This window comes from Peromyscus maniculatus, chromosome 2, assembly GCF_049852395.1.
Source record: "Peromyscus maniculatus bairdii isolate BWxNUB_F1_BW_parent chromosome 2, HU_Pman_BW_mat_3.1, whole genome shotgun sequence".
In the NCBI taxonomy this organism is placed as follows: Eukaryota; Metazoa; Chordata; class Mammalia; order Rodentia; family Cricetidae; genus Peromyscus; species Peromyscus maniculatus.
Window position 1 is genome coordinate 76962772 of NC_134853.1, and position 20895 is coordinate 76983666.

Consider the following 20895-nt stretch of genomic DNA (forward strand, 5'->3'; position numbering starts at 1 on the left):
TTTGGGGTTTTGGCAATATCTGGACCAACGATGTCATTGTTCATTGACATATTCTTCAGGATTGCTTTGTTTATTCTGTCTCTGATTCCTAATACTGATCTTTAGAAGGAAACATCTGTCTTACCAGAATAAACCATAAACTAACCACCATAAACATTTAAATTTCAGTCACTGTTTTCAGTATGCAACTTGTATTCCTGTGTCAATTAAATGATCAATGTTGATTTGTTGAGCATCTAGTATGTGCCAATCCCTTGATATATATCCGTTCAGAAATATATAAAACAAATAATCATAATAAATGGTACACTATATTACCTCCATATAAAATAAGAAGTGGTGGAAGCTTGTAGAGCTTAAGATAATTTTTCCAAAGTCAATGACATGTATAAAAAAGCTAAACCAATATTCGAAACCAGACCTCAATGATCTCTAGCCAGGCCCTTCTAACTCTGCAACACTGCCCCATGTTGTCCAATCACCCATAGCCTACAGCAGACCCAGGAAAAAGAGTCAGAATATTTTGGCTGAAAAATAGGGAAATATCTACACCAAAGCTAATATTCACATGAGGGAAAAATATTTCAAAACATGTATTTTCTGATGAGCCACTTTTGGTACAGAAATGCATATTAACAAAACAGTCTTGCTCCACGATACTGTGTAATGCATCTGGCTGTTGTCCTCACTGTAGTTCTTGGCACAATTAACTGCTCACTGGCACAATTAACAGCACAGGTTGCCTATACTGACCATCAGAAATGTTTAAATTTCAGCCAAGTAGCAAAAGAAAAAGTGTACTTATTACAACGCAAGTATCAGTCCTGGTGTTCCAATTAAGGCATTGATTAATTCAATAAACAACATCACAAATGTCTAAAAGCCATTCCATCCCAGAGGCATCTTCCAAAACATTTTCACACACAGCACAATCCTGATCACTCACTAGAGTCTACTTTAAGAGCCCCATGTTTTGATTTCAGCAGAAGCCATGGGGCAGAAGCAGAATTCCAGAAAACATGCAGGAGACACACTGAAGCCATCTTAATCAACACTGGTTCATGAACCTACTAATCTACAAGGACGTAACAAAAGAGGATGTCACAAGCTGACAGGTCTGAATCTCCATGGTGTTGCAAACCCACCCAAATGCAGACAATTTCAAGTTGAAACCTGAGCTGTTCATGAACAGATGATAAGGGCCACGGTGTCATTCTATTTTAAAAATAGTCCCAACACTCTAAGAGAGGAGGGATTTTACTAGGATGTAAACACTACAGGTGTTCAGTGAGTAAACTGAAGAGAAAGCAAATGGATTGGCACCAGAATCGATTACTGTGTCTTCTAAAATAACTCATCATCCCTAAATTTGAAGGCCAAATGCTTACCTCCATATCTTATAGTAAAGTAAAGCAGCTCCCAGCATGATTTCATATCAAACCTTTCACACCATTTGTAATGACCTTGACCCTCTAGGTCTCACAAAATGTCAACAGTCTGCCAAGATCTGCAGCAGTACATTTATCTAACTATGGAGGGCTATTGCTTGGAGTATTTACAAACGTCTCCAATAAAGAAATACATCTTGCTGGAAATTATAGTGATCGAAGCAATAACCAATGGAATCACACACCACCGAAGCAAGCACTTGATAGCTTTTAAAACCCTGAAAAAGAATTAACTACTTCAGGAGTATGGAAACATTAAGCTGTTGACAACAGCTGGCATGTATACACACCATAGAAGCACCTAGAAAAAATGCATAGTTTTGCTACCAACTATGCCTCAGGCAACAGCTAGAGTCACAGAATTGAGCCATATGCAAGAAATTCTTTACAGTTCAGAAAGTCTACATTGAGCTATTTCTAAAGCACACTCCAAGGTATGGAGTAGGCTCAGGATCCTGACAGAAACTGATCATCTTAGGACTCCCTAAGAAGGCAGAGTTCTCTATAAAGCAATCCAGCTTCACAGAGTTCAACATGATTACATCATAATAAAAAGAACATGTCTTTTCAGAGGACCTATTGACACAATAGCTTTCTCTGGTAAACTAATAAACAAGAGTGCTGGATGTTGCAGAATATGATTGGAAGCATTTTGCCAGAGATCTCAGAAAACTCACAGAAATATTTATTCTAGAATTTCTATAGACATAACCCTGAAGACTGGCTCACTTGCATTCTTTGGTTATGGTTTGTTTTGAGTGTTTTTTTTTTTCTAATACATTTTTGTCATTATATGAGCTAATTAATTTTATGTGGTCTTGCCCAATCCCAATGTTTCACTATCTAACCACAATCTCCCCCTTCTGTTGGTAGTCATCGACTATTAATTATTTCAAGACTTTTTCTTTTCTTAACTGTGTGTGTGTGTGTGTGTGTGTGTGTTTCTTCAAATGGACTCATCCTCAGAAATACAGTATTAAAAACATGAACGATGGGTCTTCTCTAGTTGCAACAGGCACAAGAGACCATGGGCCTGGACTCAGCCACACCCAGAACATTCTTCTCCAACTCACCCCTTGGGAAACGGACTGAAATTTGAAAGAACACTCAGAATACAACTGGGCTAAATTATATCACCAAGTCCCATCCAGCCCCAAGCTTCTACAAAAACAAGTCATGTTGCCCAGGAAAAGATTTCACATCTCCGAGGCAGCGGTGCTTGAAGCCTCTGCACAGAGCATGTCCACTCACCACGACCGGCTTCAGGATGTCCATGTTGTAACGCAGCATTCTTTCTGCTGCATCCAGCTTCTCCCTTGGTAAACCACAAAGGGCAGAAACTGCCGGCTCACCAAGCCGAACGATGTCTTCTAATTTTGATCCATTACACAAGCTGGCCAAATGTAACTGGTAGCCTTGCAAAAATACCTGGAAGGGTTTCATGTAAAGAGAGAGGAGAATAGATTATCAGGACTGAAAGCTGGGTCCTGGGAGCCTTGGGGGGAAACCTACATCAACACAGCTTGGAAGATCTTAAGCAGATCACCATCACAGTCACCCCAGGGGTGAAGTCTCTTTACCAAACCAGGGAATGAATCAAGGCACAATCTGCTACACGTTTCAAAATTGAAATCATGACTCAGTATCTCCACGCTGTTGTCCCCTCTAGCACAGGGAAATTCTTAATGCAAGTCTTTTCTTGCAATGTGACTGGAACACATGATTCAGCTAATGGAACCCCAGAGTCTAAACCCCTGGAACCATTAAAGTCATCCTAACTATTCTGGAATTTATGACACTGGACACTGAAATTTGGCTGAATCACAAATATATATATATATATATATATATATATATATATATATATATATATATATATATATATATATATACACACACCCTAAATCTGTATAGGTATTTAACAAATCCATAGAACTATGTTCAAGGAATGCCGGGATCAGGAATATTTCATTTTACTTGCCCAAAAACTGAACATGGAAAAGCAGGCCCCTATCAACTCTTTGGTAGACCAGTTCTAAGTCATTCCTGCCTGTTCTATAGCAAACCCAGCAGGGAACCTCTCTCTGGCCATACACCTCTACCTAGTTAGCCTTTCCAGGTACAGATGTGAGCCTCACTATCCAGCCAACAGAATGCTGTGGAATAAGATGGAGCTGCCTTTGTTTATGGGGCTCATATTTGCACTCGTATCACTAGAACAGCATTCGTTGTAAGGACGAATGAATGATTTGGGCTTCTTATTACAGCATCACCAACCCCTCTATCAGCTTTAATGAATACAGTCCACCCTGGTCACAGAGCAGCCCTGTAGAGGAACATGAGTGATGAACCCAGTGCCTCTCAGCACCCACGCAGATTGTAAACACTGCAGAGTATCTGACCCTCCACGGTGTCCACTCAATTTTCACCTTCTGCCAGATACTCAAGTACACTTCAGGCTTACTCCTGTCTTTAGTCCCTGTTGCCATGCTGTGATGAAGAACCCTGACAACACAGAAACTCTAATTACCATGCAAAGACCTGCCCAGGATGCCTCTTATTTTAAGTTGATGGCATGTAACAGATATGAAATTGGCAGGGGACAATGGAAATTATGCTAAACGCAACGATTTCAAAAGCCTGCTGCCTCTGGCCCACCTCCCAACCACACAATTGGTAAACACAAGGCATATTTTCCTAGTTTCATAAGAGCATGCAGCAAGCACATTTTTCTAATTTTAAAAATTCTCAGCCATGTGAAGCAGAGATCTCTTCAAGCATCAACACTCCCACTACTTCTGCTTACTGTAAAGTCAAGCCAGTTTAGAGGCATAAGGCCATGTGTGGGGTCAATTCTCTTTTCTGCTAGAGAACCAAGTGAAGAAAAAGCTTTGAAAAAAATTATAGCTATGCACTCTGCCCAGGAGATGTATGAAAATAAATGATGCCAGGAAGTTCTCTAGGACCCTAAAATGAAAATTCTATGTAAACACTAATATTACACTTAAATTTTTAATAGAATTCTCCTTACACATCTTCCCTATCTTTAAAATGAAGCACTGGGTGTTTTGTTTAATCTTTTGTGATAGATTCTAGTTCAAGAATCCACACCTTTCTCGGGAGGCAGAGGCAGGCGGATCTCTGTGAGTTCGAGGCCAGCCTGGGCTACCAAGTGAGTTCCAGGAAAGGCGCAAAGCTACACAGAGAAACCCTGTCTCGAAAAACCAAAAAAAAAAAAAAAAAAAAAAAAAAAAAAGAATCCACACCTTTGGCTCTTATTTCCGAACTACATTTAAAAAAAAAAAAAAAAAAAAAAAAAAAGCTTAATTCACCTTAACATAATATAACCCCTTTAGGAGGAAGTCATTACAATGCCAAAGGGCAGACACAAAATCAACTTCATTTCAACAAGCTGGCCTGCCCCGATGCTGGGCGACACATTCCCCTCACTGCAGGGTTTGTCCATGCCAACCAGAGCAGGTCATATAAAGTGAGGCAAAAATAGATGTGAGCTCTAATACTTTCTACATAGCTGTTTCAAAGACAGGGGTTTATTTGTTTTCCAAGCCAACAATACAATAGTGCTCAGGCCCAGTGATGTAACTGAGGGTGGCAGCTTACCTTCTGGAGACTGACATCAGCCTGCAGCAGGCTCTCCACAGTGGGCCTTGGGAGGGACAGGTTGTGATGAAGGAATCCAGAGAAGGTTTCATTGTCCACCAGGAAATCCTGGAGCTTCAAGTCTATTGAAAAATGGTGTTTTGTTTACAGTTAATAGCAAAAAAAGGGGGGGGGGACAACCACTATGGGGCAGGTGGAGAAGAATAGAATATTGATCGCTTCATTTTAAACGGATGGGTGACCACAGGCTTCTGGCTTACATACACTGAGAAGTGAGTTGCAGGCGCTTGTCTCACTGGGAAAGACATGGAAAGATTACTTTCTGGTGACATGTTGAGCCACACTCAGTGTGTGTTCTTACACTGCAACGGCATAACAGTGCTGTTACACACACGGTCTTTCCTTGTTTACAACTGAAAATCCAAACCTTTAAAATGATCTCATCCATCCTCCCTGAAATTTGTGACACGATCCCTGCTGCTCCTGACGCCCCAGTGCCCTGCCACGTAGCTAGAACTGAAAATACTGAAAGCCTTATTTCCACAAGCCACAGGGGCTAAGCTCCTGAATCAGCAGGCAACGGTTCTCTAACTTTCCTGTGGCTCGGAATCGCTTGATGGGCTGCTTCACCTAGACTGCTGCACACCAGCCCCAGAGCATCTGATTCGGGCGGCTTGTGGCACAGCTGGAGCATCTGCACATCTTGCAAGCTCTCAGGTGGTGCTGATGCTGCCAGGATGGGGACCACACTTTCAAGAATCACTGGGGTGACCTCTGATGCATATCCAGGTGTTTTTACAGACATGGTTGGCCATGGGATACAGAGATGCAAACCCCAATTCCTCCAAACACTGAGAAAAATATGTAAACATGTTTAAAAAAAAACACCCTAAATGCATTGACTTCTGAAAGCTTTCACACTGACTCTCATTAAGCAATTAGCTCTCCAAGTGCATTCAGGAAAGGTTTCAGCCCAGTGTCATGAAATAGAAAAAGCACTGTCCAAGAATTCAGAATTTTAGTCTCTGGTGGAAGCAACATAGGATGGTACCATTTGAATATTTCTAACATCTTTCTGAGCCTCAAGTTCTTCAGCTCTGAAGCAAGGGAATTCTGAGTGGATGCTGGGTGGGACCCTCTCCACAACACCATCATTTTCCTGCCTTATTTTATTGACTATATTTCTCTTCTCTTTCCACTCTAAACTTCTAATAACCTGAATTCTTTTTTTTTTTTTTTTTTTTTTTTTTTTTTGCAATTTGTATTTGCAGACTTGAGCCCACAGGCCCACACACAATCTGACCACTAGAGGGCAAACTTTACAAATCACTTACCCAAAGAAAAAGAGGCTTCATCTGAAAACAAAAATACAGGGCGTACTGATATGAACTGGGGTTTATCCTGGGATCTCAAAGGGTCTCCCAACATGGAGAAAAAACAGCCCAAGCACGCCCTCAAAAGAACTAAATGACCCAGGCATCAGAAGATGCCTGAGCGACTTTGCCTTGAGCAAAGTTCAGGGAGCTCCAGAATGAATAGATAAGAAGTGGTTCTCCTCAACGCCTCTGTGGTTGGTTCCTACGGTTCCTCATGACACCCAGAAGCTGGTCATAGGCCTGTGAGTGCCCCTTCTTGAAATCAGCACTCCAGCAAGCTGTCATCTGCCTGCTCTTTCCATCATACAAGACACACACTAGTACCACTGAATCCAAGTCTGTGGTTGCCAAGCCTCAGAGCTCCTAAGACTCACTGAGGAAGCATGCAAAACTAGCCTCCAGGTCTCATCCCTTCAGATCCTAAACCAGTGGTTCTCAGGGAGACCATTCACAAACCTTCATTTTAATAAAGCAGTCTTGACACTTCCAGTATACTAGGTCTAGGACCCATAAATTATGACATGTTATTTTACTTAAATACTGCCTGTATTAAACTCTGCCTATAAGAATACAAAATGCCTTTTATCTCAGTGTTCCAAATAAGTAGAACTAGGCCTGACACAGAATTACTGCTATTAATGACAGTTGAATAAGTACTAGTTGAGATTACCAGAAAGATTCCAGAAGTATCTTTCCGCTTAGTGGGTCCAGGAAGAGGCTAAAGATGTCAGGATCATCCCTAAACCACAGCCCAGGAGTAAATAAGAACTCTGACCACTAGAATTGTGTTCCCAAGGACAATAACATCTTGAACACCCCAGCGTTCTCATGACAGAGAGAAGGAAAGGAAGAAGGAAGGGAGGGAGAGAAAGAGGAAAGGAGGAAGGAAGAGAGGGAGGGAAGGAGGGAGGGAAGGAGGAAGGAAGGCAGAGAGCTTCAGCTGAAGCTTAAGGAAAGGCAGACACACTTATAACTAAATAAAAAAAAGGAGAACTGGGGCTCAGTATGTGCAAGACCCTATAACACACACACACACACACACACACACACACACACACACACTCACTCACTCATACTGGGAATCCAAAACCTGGGTTCTACATCCATTTATTTACCAGATTGTTTGACCTACTTAAACTTCCATGACCTTCCCTATAAAATGAGGGTCAAAAGAGGCCTCTGGAACCCTTGGTAGAACACAATAAATTCTGAACTAACACTCGGATCAAACAGTTGAACACAAATTCCTCCTAAGCAAAGCCACAGCGGTACACAGCATCCTATTTAGACACTTGAGAGCGGCTCCCTCCCTTTGGGGCAGCAGAAGTGTGGGAGGCTGACCCAGGCTGCACTTTCAATGGGTCTCAGTCACCCAGCAACACTCTGGAGACCAGCAAATGTGCTTGGCATGTTTATAAGACGCTCCTGTTATGTCAACAGGACTGGAGGATACAACAGGCTCTAGAGATTTAAAAAAAAAAAAAAACAGCTGGATGTGGTCAAAGTCTAACTGCCTATCCCCTGGACGAGACACAGAAACCAAGAAGCCGGTTAAACAGTCAACTGCCCTTGGCAGTGCAGGAGGATGGTGTGGCAGACGAGCTGGGTGGGGAAGCTGCCGGGAGGGCCAAAGATCCCTGGCTCCAAACAACTCAAACTTACAGTCCGGTCACGTGGCTATACACACATTATCTTCTACTGTCACATCACCACCAACAGCTGGAACTCATACACACACAGGAAGGCAAAAGCGTGTGGTATGCTGGTTCTCAACCTTGGATGCTGCTAGACCCACTCGGGAGCTTTAAAAAACTCAGAAAGCCTAGACCGCACCCCAGAGCAATGAACCAGAATGGCTGGGGATAGGGATTGGGTCTCAGACATTAACACAAAAACAAAATTTTCCAGCCGTTAGAAAAAAATAAGTGGATGTAGTGGTGCATTGTGGTGGTATTGTGTTCCCCAAAATATTGTGCACCCTAATAAACTGTTTTATCTGGGGTCAGAGACAGAACAGACACTAGATACAAAGGCTAGAAAATGGTGGCATTCACACCTTTAATCCTAGCATTCCAGAGGTAGAAATCCCTCTGGATCTCTGTGAGTTCAAGGCCACATAGGAAACAGCCAGGCATGGTGACACACGCCTTCAATCCCAAGAAGTGAGCGTCTAATCCCAGGGAGTGATGGCTAAAACAGGAAGATATATAAGGCGTGAAGACCAGAAACTAGAAGCATTTGGCTGGTTAAGCTTTTAGGCTTTGAGTAGCACAGTTCAGCTGAGATTCTTTCTGGATGAGGACTCAGAAGCTTCCAGTCTGAGGAAACAGGATCAGCTGAGGAATTGGTGAGGTGAGGTGGCTGTGGCTTGTTCTGCTTCTCTGATCTTCCAGCATTCACCCCAATAACTGGCTTCAGGTTTGATTTTATTAATAAGACCTGTTAAGTCTCCTGCTACAGTGCACACCTGTAGTCTCAGTATGTGGGAGGTAGAGGACTGCAAAATAGTGGCCAGCCTGGGCTACAAAGTAAGTTTCAGCCATGGTTACACAGACAGATCATAACTCAGAAACAAAATTATATGAGCAAAAAGGAGTTTGGAACCACAAAACCCCAAATGTAGCAGTGTGTCCTGCTATAAGTTAGCTGTGTGGCCATAAGAAGGTTCACCGTGTCTTAGTGAAGCCAAGTATTATCTATAAAGGAGGATAGCAGAACCTACATTTTGAAGACCTGGAGACTAGAGATGTTTATAATCCAGAGCAATGAGTAACTGACTTGTGACCAGTGCTTATCAATGGTAACAGATTCATGGTCATTAGAACAGCTCTTTTACCTGGCTTTGCTACACTACATGCAACATGCAGAAAAAAATGAGAACACAGCTCTGCCCTCAAGGGGTTTTCTTGGTTATTAGTAAGAGGGATGAAGAGGCGCACAAGTTACAGAAAACAGAAGAAAGGGGGAGAAAGCCGGTAGAGGAAGACAGTCCTTAAAAGCAGTCAGAAGAAGATGAAATTATCTGCAAGAATATCATGGAGGAAATCACGTTACGGTTGTAGAAAAGACCACAAATCAACCACCCCTAGAATTTAGTAGGATGAAGACAATCCCTCTCATGATGGCAGGCACCCAGAAATTCTGTACTCAGGGGGTTATATACACAGTAAATTCTCAGTATGTCTATGAACAAAGAGAGAGAGAGAACAAATTCCACAAAACTCCAGATCTGAAAAGTGGGAGGAAAAAAAAGAGAGGTGGGAAAGAAACAGTATTAAGGATGAAGTAGAGTGGTTTTGTCCTTGCTGGTCTCTGTCTTCATTATGCAGCTAGGTGGGTAAGGAAATAAAAATAACGGACCAAGCCAGATGACAGAAACAGCTATTCTTTCTGTGTGAAGATACTGGATGGGTGGGTGGATGGATGGATGGATGGATGGATGGATGGATGGATGCATGGCTGCATGGCTGCATGGCTGCATGGATGACAGGATGGAGAGATGGATGGGTAGGGGTAGATGGATGGATGGAAGGAGAGATGGATGGGTGGGGGTAGATGGATGGATGGAAGGAGATAGATGGGTGGGGGGTAGATGGATGGGTACAGACAGATGGATGAGTAGATGGATGGATGGGTTGGTAGATGGATACAAATGCATGAATGTAAAATAAGCTGATGTGACCTGGGAAATGGCCAGTTTTAAAGAGATAAATTCATCTTGTAGAGGGAAGGGGAAAGACCAATCAGGACATGACAGTGAAGCAAATGGAGTCAAGATGGCGAGAGTGTCCCGAAAACCCACTTGCTTTCATCAGCCCAAGGGAGGAGGAGAAGCATCTGGGAGACAGCAGCTGGAAGCACAGCAAAATAACACAGAGGGAGGCCAAGTTAATTAAATGATGAAACACAGCCAGACACAGTGGCTCACCCTTGCAATCCCAACTATTCAGGAGGCTGAAATAGGAGGACCACAAAGTCAAGGTCTTCTTGGTCCACAATATGAGCTCAAGGCCAGCCTGGGCAACCCAGTGAGAGACACCCTGTCTCAAAATAAAAATTTTAAAAGGCTGTGGGTGTGTCTCCGTGGTTAGAGCACTTACCTAGCAGGCATAAAGTCTGAGGTCCATCCCCAGTACCAGAATAAGAAAGTAAACAAATACGTGAACAAACAAACAACAAAGATGACGATAGCATCCACCTCCCCGGATGGACAGTGAGGGTTTAGTGAGAGAGGTGCGGGCAAGCCGGCGGAATGCCTGTGCTGAGTGAACTATTCCCTAAAGAGCTGCTCATATGATCCTGGTCCGCCGTTCTCATGAGCTGAGCTGCTGTGTTCAGAATAGATAAGAAGAGAGAAGGGACTTGCCAAGAACATCGGGATGCCAAGTTCATGGCTGATAAGAAGATGCCTCTGTGTGAGCACATGTGTGTGCACACAGAGTTATGTGTGCATTCTGCATTTGCCTGGCTGAGTTCCCAGGAGGAACAGAACTATTTTTCCCTTTTTTTTTTTTTTTTTTTTTTTTTGCCTCTGCTGATACTGCGTGCAAGGAAAGGTCAAGGCTCACTCAAGTGTCTATTCAGAACTTCATGAAAAAAATGAATAAAAGCCCGGCCTGATGGCACGGGCCCATTATAACCCAGCTATCTGGGGCTCTGGGGCAGGAGGATGACAAGTACAAAGCCAGCTTCAGCAACTTAACAACTCTTTGTCTCACAAAGAAAAGGGGGAAATGGGCAGGGGAAATAGCTCAGGGGTAGAACATTTTTCTCACGTGTAAAGACCCCCCCACCCCCCACGCCCCCCTCCCCCTTCAATCCTCGGTACTACAAAAAAAAAAGGAGAGAGAAGGAAGGAGGATGAGGATGGTGAAAAATACAAACATAATAAACCTAACATTTTCTAGAGAATCAACAAGAAGGATCACAGTGTGGCCAGACAATGGAGGCTAGACACAAGTAGATGACCAATAGCAGCACAGCAGGAATTCTCGGGAAGACAAAGAACACTTGCTGGGAAAGACAGTCACCCACCCAGTCATTTAACTCTTAACCAAATGAGTTGACGTGGGCCTGGCTTCTGTAGAATATGTGGTTGGGGAAAATGTTCTCTGAAAAACTATTTTCCATGTTTCTGAGAGGAACACAGGGCCCAAGAGATCCAGCACCAGAGATAGATATCTGAAAGGCTGGGGTCAAACACTGGCTCTGTGACTGTGAACTTCAGAAAGGCCAGACTCAAACACCAGCTCGGCCACTCTCCACCTCGGCGCCTATGAACCTCACTTGGCTCCTTTCCTTGGTCTCTCCTGGCCTCGGTTTTCTTAGACATCAAATGGAGCCAACGAGATGGCTTAGCAGGGAAAGCACCTGCCACCAAGCCGGGCCACCCAATCTCAATCCTGGGACCCACGTGGGGTGACTTGTACAAGTTGTCCTCTCCCGTCACATCCCATCCCAACACACACAAAACAGATACATCAAGTGCAAAAATGTTTTTAAAATAAAATGGAACTAATGACATTCAGAGGTTGGTGTGGAAAGCAAAGATTAAGAATGTAAACTTGACAGGGGGGCTGGGAAGATGGCCCACTCAATAAAATACCTATTGGGCCAGCGCAAGGAACTGAACTCCCGCCCCCAACACCCATGTAAAATGTCATGCACCGTGGAACACGCCTGCAATCCCAGTGTTGGGAAGGTGGAGATAGGCCGATACCTGAGGCTTGTTGACCAGCTGGTATATCCAAATCAGTGAGCCCCAGGTTCAGAGAGAGACCCTAAATTCATAGCTGACCTCTGGCCTAGTATGTACACACACACACAGTCACACAAGATCAAGAGCCGACTAGCTCAGAGTATTTACATGAGAAGGTGTGATAACCTTCACAGAATATGACACAAAGCTGTATGCAATAAAAGGCCACAGGAGTTCTCTCATTGCCATCCCTTCAGCATGGACCAAAGCACCTGAGCTGCTGAGCCCAGCTTCCTGATTGGCCTGAGAGGCAAACAGCCACCTACCCTGTCCCTGGAGCTTTGGGCACAGTGAAGCAGGGCAAAGGGGGAGTGAAAGGGAAAACAAAATCAGAGGTTGGCGTCTAAAGGGAACAAACAGATGAGCTGCGTCCGTGGGCTGGGAAAGAGTGAGACACAATCCTGGGTTTCTTGCTAGTTAGTCATCTGGGTCAGGCCTCTGCGCCCAAGCTAAGGAAGCATCACAGGCAGAGAGAGGCGGGTGGTAAAGAGAAGCCCTAACCCTGGGGGTCTTCCGGGCCAAAGAAGTGTTCCCTCCCTTCTCTCCAGCCTGCCTGCTGGACCCCAGGCTTGGGAGCAGAGGAGGAGGGGGAAGGAGGAGGGAGGAGAAGGAAGGAGAAGGAGGAGGAGGGAAGCCCTGGCACCAGCCGCTGGGGTTACTCTCGGTCAGTGCCCTCTCCAAGCCCCAGCTTCAGTTTCAAGATCTCTGCAGTCTTGTGCTCTCCACAAAAAGGAACCACAGCAATCAGCAGCTTGAGAAGTGGGTGGAGGCGGCCAAAGAGGAAAAGGAGAAGTAGACAAAAGACACACCAGCATCCCTGGCCTGCACACTCTTCTCAAACGGACCCCCTGGGGTGGCAGCAGGGGAGGGGAGAGGTGGGGTGGGGTGGGGGTCTCCTCGCCCCGGCTCTACCAAATGAGCAAAGGCTTGAAGTGGGGGTGAGGGGGGCTGGATGGCATTCTTGTGGTTTACTTAGCCTATGTGATCAGTCTTATAAACAAGACTGAAATATTTTCAGCAACCAAGGGGCTGGAAACAATCACACCTGTTTCTCGGGTGGTTGGTTACTTGGTTCCTTTGTTGAGAATGAGTCTCGTGTAGCCAAGGCTGGCTTTGAACTCCTCACTCTCCTGCTTCTGCCTCCCAAGTGCAGGCATTTACAGGCATGCCACCATGCCCAGCGTTAGGGAATCTGTTTCTTGGGTTTCTTTAGTGATGCAGGGCTGTGCTTTCTTCAGGGGTGAGATGTCTCCAGAAGGCTTTGTGAGGTACTCTGGAGAGGAGAGGCAGCTGGGTGGTTAGACCGTGGGGTAACAGCTAGTGTGGACGAGGGTGGGCCAGATTGTGGGGTACACACACCTTAAGACCTCACTGTCAGTCATAGGGCCCTGAAGAAGTTTCTCTGCTTTCTGGAGAATTCCAAGAAACTTTAGAAAGCTCAGCTTTGGAATTTTACGAAGTGTGCCATATTGCAGTTCCAGGATTTTCTAGTTCTGTGGACTTTGGAACTCACTTTTCAGGTCCTCTGAGCCTCTGTATTTTGTAAACAAAAGTCTACCTTCCAGTGTGGGTCGAGCAAGCACTAATGGCACTAAGCATGATACAGATATAATGCATAAGAAAAAATGTATTCAGATATAATACAAACTGGAGACTAAATAAATATGTTCTAAATGCATGCTGATAAAATCGTCATGGCAGTTAGGTGAACAGTTCCCTAGAGACCTGACTATTCATGGCTATACACCTTGAACTGTTTGGGACAAACAGTAGCAATGCCAGAATCTTCTCTCTGCACCAACAGAAGTAGTGAAACTTTAGACACTTTGTGTTTTGTAAAGTATTTGGTGTTAGTAAATGTGCATTAGTTAAATGTCTACTGTACCAAAATACCAGCGCTAAATTCAAAAGAATAAAACTATTCAGTGTGTCCCAAAGGCAGGAACAAAAGAGATATTACACAATGTAATCCCTGCCCTTGCCATCTAAGAGGAGATGTGTACAGAGTATGGGGGCAGAGCAGCCCTGTCTACTAATAGAGAATCAGATAAGATGAGAAGGGAACATCTTTCCCCAGATCCACGCACTAAGGCAGTAGCTCTCCTGACAGGATAAGATGCTGGGAAATTAGAGGCCTATGAGGTAAAGCAGTCATCAGAGCAGAGTCCTCTTGGATGGGATTATGACTGTCGTTGAAGTACTTTTTTAAAAAAGCTTGAAGACACACATACACAGATGATGCACATACATAGATGCAGGCAAATGCTCATATACATGAAAAGTAAAAATAATAATATAATTTTATTTATTTATTTATTTGTAGATCTTGAAGGGTGGACTCATTCCTCTACGTCCCTTCTACCAAGTTAGAGTAAAGGGATTCCCCATCCAGAAGAGGGGAGCCCACAAGAGATGACACTGCGACACCCCAACCTCGGACTTGCAGGCTCCTTAGAAACAATTTCTATTGTGTAAAACTACTGAGCCGTGGGTATGTTCTTATGGAAGCTAGAATGGACTAAACCAATATGCATGTCTTACTAACAAGAAGGAAGTGGGAGAAGCTGCTAGAAGCCCCTGGAATGAGGACTGGTCGTCATCTAGTAAGTGTCTGAATGGTAACAAGGAGCCAAAGTAGGCTGTGGCTCTCCCTGGCCAGCAGGTGGTGACCACATGCAGGCTGGCAGAGGCAGCTCAGAAGAAAATGAAAGGTAATGCTGAGTTGCTAACATTGGCCCAGAAGAGTTCTGAATCTAAAAAGAAACAAGAAATGGGAAGCCAGTATCAGGGAAACCATGAAAACAGCTGATAAGAAAACACTTCCTAGGGAGTCTTTTGTGAATACCAGAGGGGTGCAAAGCAGAAAAGGTGCTCCAAAGACAGAAGGAGAAAGGAGAGAAAGGTCCAACCAGGAAAATATGATTTAGAGACAGGAAAGACTGAATCACGCAGCAGAAGGGGCAGAGGTGAGGAGGTCTGTGGGGAGGGGAGAGTTAAAACCACCCAGTTATCAAGCATGACTTGTCTCTAACTGACTGAGACCAGACAGGATGCAGGTCTAGAATCAGTTTGTGGGGACTTGAAAATCACAGAGAATAGGGGTTGGGGAGGTAGCTCAGGAGGTACACTAGAGACAGAGACAGGGTCCCTAGAGCAAGCGGGGTAGATAAGTTAGCCAAACAGGTGAGTCCTGGGTTTAAGTGAGGGAGCACCATTCAACTTATGTTTAAGTGAGGGAGCACCATTCAACTTATGTTTAAGTGAGGGAGCACAATTCAATTTATGAGGTGGAGAGCATGGATGACCCCTGCCGACATCAACTTCTAGCCTCCACAATTCACACACAGAGAGAAAGATGGAAAAACCGAGACAGAGAGACACAGAGAGAAAGACAGACAGACTAGGAACAAGAGAAGGAGAGGAAGATGAGCACACAAGTCAGACACTGAGGTGGGATTCTCTCCAGGCGGGTTTAGGGAGAACTATGGGTAGACATGATGCGTCCATCGCCTGATTTCTTCTAACGTCTAAAATTAATAAATTTACCAGGACGTAGTGGCACTTTGTGGCAGGAAACACCGAGTTGTATTTACAAAGCCTCAGACACATTATGCAGATCAATTTCCAGAACCTCTGAAAACAGCTTCCGAGAAAGGCATTGTTGTTATCCTCGTTTTTCCAAACCAGGAAACAGATAGGAGAAGGGAGCAGTTGGCTCAAGGTCACAGTGTAAAACCACACTGATTTCACAACTCCAGTTCTTTCCACTCTAGTGGCAACTGCATGCATTGTTCTACTCTCTAAAATCAAAAGCTGTGATGTCACCCACGCTTCCTCACATTGAAGTGCGGCAACCTGGCATCACTGTGTGGTACAAAGATGTGGAACTTCAAGTCTCACAGACCCAGACCCAAGTTCCAACTCTGTGGCACCAAGCAACAGCACAACCTTTTCAGACTCAGTTTTCTCATCAATCAAATGGGGACAGTACTGATCTGCTAATGCTGCTTCAAAAAAACCAAATTCCAGAGTCCATGCAAAATGTAAAATTCCACACTGACAGACATACACATCAACATTCACTGAAGCTCTATGCATAATAGCTAAGTTATAGAACCAACCTGGGTGTCCAACAACAGAGGAAGAGGTGGAACATTTTCAGCCACAAAGAACAAAGCTATGGCTTTTGGAGAAAATGGAAACAACCGGAGATAATCATACTAATCAAATTAAGTTAGTCTCGGAAAGACAGACAGTCTGTGTTTTTCTCTGGATTTGATACAGATACTTAGGACCATGTATGTAACAGAACCATGTATGTATGACATAAAAGTAGAAGCAGAGTTGTTTAGGAAAATAAAGAGAATTAATGAGAGGGAGAGCTGAGCAAAAGAAGAGGAAAGGGTACGGGAGGAGCGTCCTCAACATACCGTGCACATCTATGTGAATACACCCTTCTATGATGCAGGACCAAACATACAATGCATTCATACCTATGTGAGTATATTCTTGTGTGACACGGGATGGAACACACAGTGCATACCTGAGTAGACCCTTATATGATATGGGACCGAACATACAGTGCCTATTTATGTTAGTACACCCTTCCATGACACAGCAACAAACATACAAAGCATACCTATGTGAGTATACCCCTATATGACCTGAGACCATGTAATGAATATATACTATGCATTACAATCTTTTATTGCAAAATGTCATCACGACCTTGTACGACCTTGTCTGTAGACAGAGTAAATTTAACATTGCCTTTCAGCACCTCCATGCAACAGAGGTCTTTGAGGGTTAGAAGCACGAAGTTTTCGATAAGACTATTCCCAAGCTGCTCTTTACCACCCACAGGGTAAACAAATCTTACACAGGAAAGGCAGGAGACATACAGCACTATTGTTTGATGGTCACATTTCAAGCTTTTCAAAAAGCAGCCTGATATTGTGGGATTACATGGCATTCTGTAATTGAATGCAATTGTGTTTTCTATGCTTGTCTGGGAAAGCTGACCTTTGGTGTGATTTAGCTCAAGCAATATTTCAACATTGCACTGGAGCTCTGCGTCCCCTGACCACCACTCAGCTGGAGCCAGGCCTCTGCCCTGGATGGCAACCAACAGACTGGGCTCTGGGACACAGTGTGGCTTTGACAGGTCTGGGGAAATGTTCATGGAGGTAGAAAGGTTTCAAACTGCGGAACTCTAAAGCCTCAAATCAACACGTTAGACAAGCCCACACAGGACATGAATCACCATCCCCCAAAGATTTTACAGGCTTTCCATTTTGATGACATGCTGACACATGTCCTCAGATCTCCCAATAAGATGACATGCGCATGTCAGGTGTAAGGGCAGAAAGCCAGACATTTGGGGCTTTAAACCCAACTTGAGCAACCGCCCCAGTGAAACAGAAGGCAGAACTTCAGGCGAAAAAGGAGAAGTAGCTGTGAGTCACAAGATGGTCTTCAGAGATAGGCCTCGGGGGGGAAAAGTCCCCTGGTGCCTGTTGCATATGAAGCTTGGAAGTGAAGGAATCTGGCACGTATCTCAGATGCCTTCTTATCCTTTCTCTTCTCAGCCTGTCTGTGCCTGTGCAGGGACCACAGGGGCCTTACAGGTGTCGAGGGCAGCTCTCTCTAGAATGTGACAGCAACCGAGTACGAAAGACTGAAAGTCTAGTCTTGTCACCTGTCACCAACTGTGGTTTCTCAGGCAAGGTAATCAGCCTCTCTGAACTTCATGTGCACAGGCAAAGAGAAATGCCCTACCTCCCGCGATAACAGTGAAAACACAGCAGACAAGAGACGAGGTCTGCTACCTACTGTGTTTTAGGTCAGTATGGAATGCCTTGTTCTCACTGGTTCATTTCACTGCTATACCATCCCTGAGGAGGTGCTCTTGTTAGCCCATTTGGGGGAAAGCGAGGCACAGGGTGGTATATAATTAGGCATGGGTACAACTGAGCAGCAGCAGAGGCAGGATTTGAACTCAACTATTCTGACTGTCCGGTTCAGGGGGTTATTTAAAAATTGTTCACTGTTCATCAAGACCTATCCTTTTTTTTTTTTTTTTTTTTTTTTTTTTGGTTTTTCGAGACAGGGTTTCTCTGTGTAGCTTTGCGCCTTTCCTGGAGCTCACTTGGTAGCCCAGGCTGGCCTCGAACTCACAGAGATCCGCCTGCCTCTGCCTCCCGAGTGCTGGGATTAAAGGCGTGCGCCACCAACGCCCGGCTAAGACCTATCCTTAAATCCTTGCCTCAGCCAACTTCCTTGCCATGTCCCTACAACCATTCTGTCCCCTCCCGCCCCGAGCTCAGCTCTTTTTGACTTTTAAAGATTAACTCAGAATCAAAGATTCCTATCAGGTCTTGTCAGTATCACCAGACAGGCAAAGACGGTATGGCCGTTTTCCCTAAGCAAAGTCCAGCACAGCTTGCAGACAGAAATGCACAGACGCATTGATCCAAGCCACAATGGAGAGGCCGAACCAGCCCTGCATTTTGAATAGGACGAAAAATGGCAGCCATGCTATTACCTCAACATGACACGTAGCTGAAGGGACAGAGACAAGCAGACTTCACTGAGGACAATGACATGTCCACCACTGCCCTGGATCACCCTCAGTCTCAACCTCCATAACCTGGAGACATCTCCAGTCCAGTGCCAACATGCACAATAGGCACCCTGGTTCTTTGCTGGCAAAGTTTTGAGGAGCTTCAGGGGCTTCTGCATCTGAAAAGCCCCTGAATCAGAGACAGGGCAGGAGGAGGGGTTGTGAGCTATCACCATAGTCTTCATCACTGGAAGCTGAAGAAAACACAAGGCCACAGCAGAGAGCCCAGTGGGGTGGCTAGTGCCTGACCTGGAAGAGCACAGTTCTCATGGAGAGTGTCACTCCCATGGACCATGGAGCACATGCACACACAGGCAGAGCTTTGAGGTCACCCCTCAGCTGTCCCTGCTGCCTTTCCTGGAGCAAACACAAAGGACCAGAAAATAGTCTTCTGTGGTCCCCAAAGTACCCTCTGGACTTCTGTACTTAAAGCATGCCAGTGTGGCTATAAACTGGCACAGGGCCAGACACCTAGAGAGCTAAGGGCTAAGAGCTGGGATCTTGGCTGAGTCCCATGCACACAGGAGATCAGCTGTCTGGCATCCAGCCACACCACAGGAACTGATAGCCCTAGCCACACCACTTGGGTCATACACAGTTGTAAAGAATGCAGAACCGCTACAGAACCCATACAAGCCAAACAGGGGAACTGTCCCTAGATCAACATAAGGAATGGTGAGACTCCAGGAGCCCGTAGTGAATTCCCTGGACAAGGGCTGAGCTAACTGTGGCAAGGTGGTATGTGTGTGTTTCATGTGCATGTTCTTAGGCTTTGAGGATGGTCTCCCCTGGAAAGGCCACACGCCTCAGCCCCCTGCACAAATAAGCACTGCACGGATTCCATGCCCAGTAGGAAGCCCTGACCTGTCACAGGAACTTGCGTCCATGGTGGAGGGGACAAGGAGCAGGCACTGGGAAAAGGCAGATACCGGAGGAGACAGGCTCGGTGGGAAGCGGCTTTGAGCGTGTTCGTTCATGGTCACTACGCAAATCATCTTGAGGAGCTAAAAGCCAGAAAGGGAAGCAGCGAGGACACCAGCAGCAGCAAAAGGCTGGTCACCTTATTCTCTAACCTGTCCTCACTACCGGCAACACAACGCCAGGAAGGGCTTCCCTGGGGCTCCTCTCACCATCCCTAGAGAAAAGGCCAGAGGCACGAGACCGGGGCCAAGAGAAGCAGGAGCCGTTAGTGAGGCTGGAGGACAGACAGGGCCAGAGAGGAGGCTGAGGGCATGAAGGGGCTTCCTACTGGGCAGGGGCAGGGGCTGCATTTTTTTTTTAAGACTCTATCTAACCTTTGCAGATTTTACAAAAACATACCTGGGAGTAAGCCCACTGCTAAGGCCTCCTCAAGAGGGCCCTCCATGGAAGTGAGAATCTACCTTTCCAGAACATGTTATACCCCTGGACTCAGGTGAGCCCTTCCAGTGAAATTGTGGGAGGTAAATTTCGTAAAAGAAAATCTAGACTGACTTCCTTTGGGGCCTGGTTTACACAACGGAAGTGGTTCTACAGTGGCCTGCGCTGGCTTTGATGTCGTCCAGAGCAGTTTCACTTGAGTTGACGGTGTCACGTGAGGAGAAAGGGCAGGTATTAGAGTTGCTCTCATTTCATCCTCTGAAGACGCCCTCAGGGCTCCCATGCATCACTAATGTGTTGCTGCTCCGAGCAGAACCACCCACGTGGCCTCATCCCGCCCTGAACAGGCTGCAACCTAGTGACCCACACCACCTCTGTCACACAGGTATCACCATCCTCGGGCCAACCCAGACTCTAAGATGAAGCACCTTCAAGTCACTTAACCAAATCTCAAGTGTCAGACAACAAAATGTAAGGCCCAGAAAAGGTGAACAAGTCGGCAAATGTCAAACTCCCTGGAATACAAAGGAAGGGAAGCATTTCTGACTCTCTGCGTGTCGCCCTTGTGCTCATGTTCACTGTTGGAAACCCACAGGAAGCACATCACTGAATGCTCAATGACCCACAGGGTAGCTAGTGTCCAATTTCTAATGAGTAGCGGGCCAGGAAGAATCAAAAGTTACCCAACGGTCACAGTTAAGGGGAGCGAGA

At 45.2% G+C, this 20895-nt stretch overlaps 1 protein-coding gene across 2 annotated transcripts in view; it reads right to left on the reverse strand.

The window, feature by feature from the left end:
- Positions 1-20895, reverse strand: part of Abca1 (ATP binding cassette subfamily A member 1) — a 126200-nt gene that overhangs the window by 67393 nt on the left and 37912 nt on the right. For both annotated transcript variants that reach the window (XM_006995104.4, XM_042271181.2), the window contains exons 6-7: positions 5070-5191; positions 2700-2876 (exon numbers count right to left, since the gene is read on the reverse strand). In XM_006995104.4, coding sequence (XP_006995166.1) covers positions 2700-2876; positions 5070-5191 — 299 coding nt within the window. The remainder of the gene's footprint in view (positions 1-2699; positions 2877-5069; positions 5192-20895) is intronic.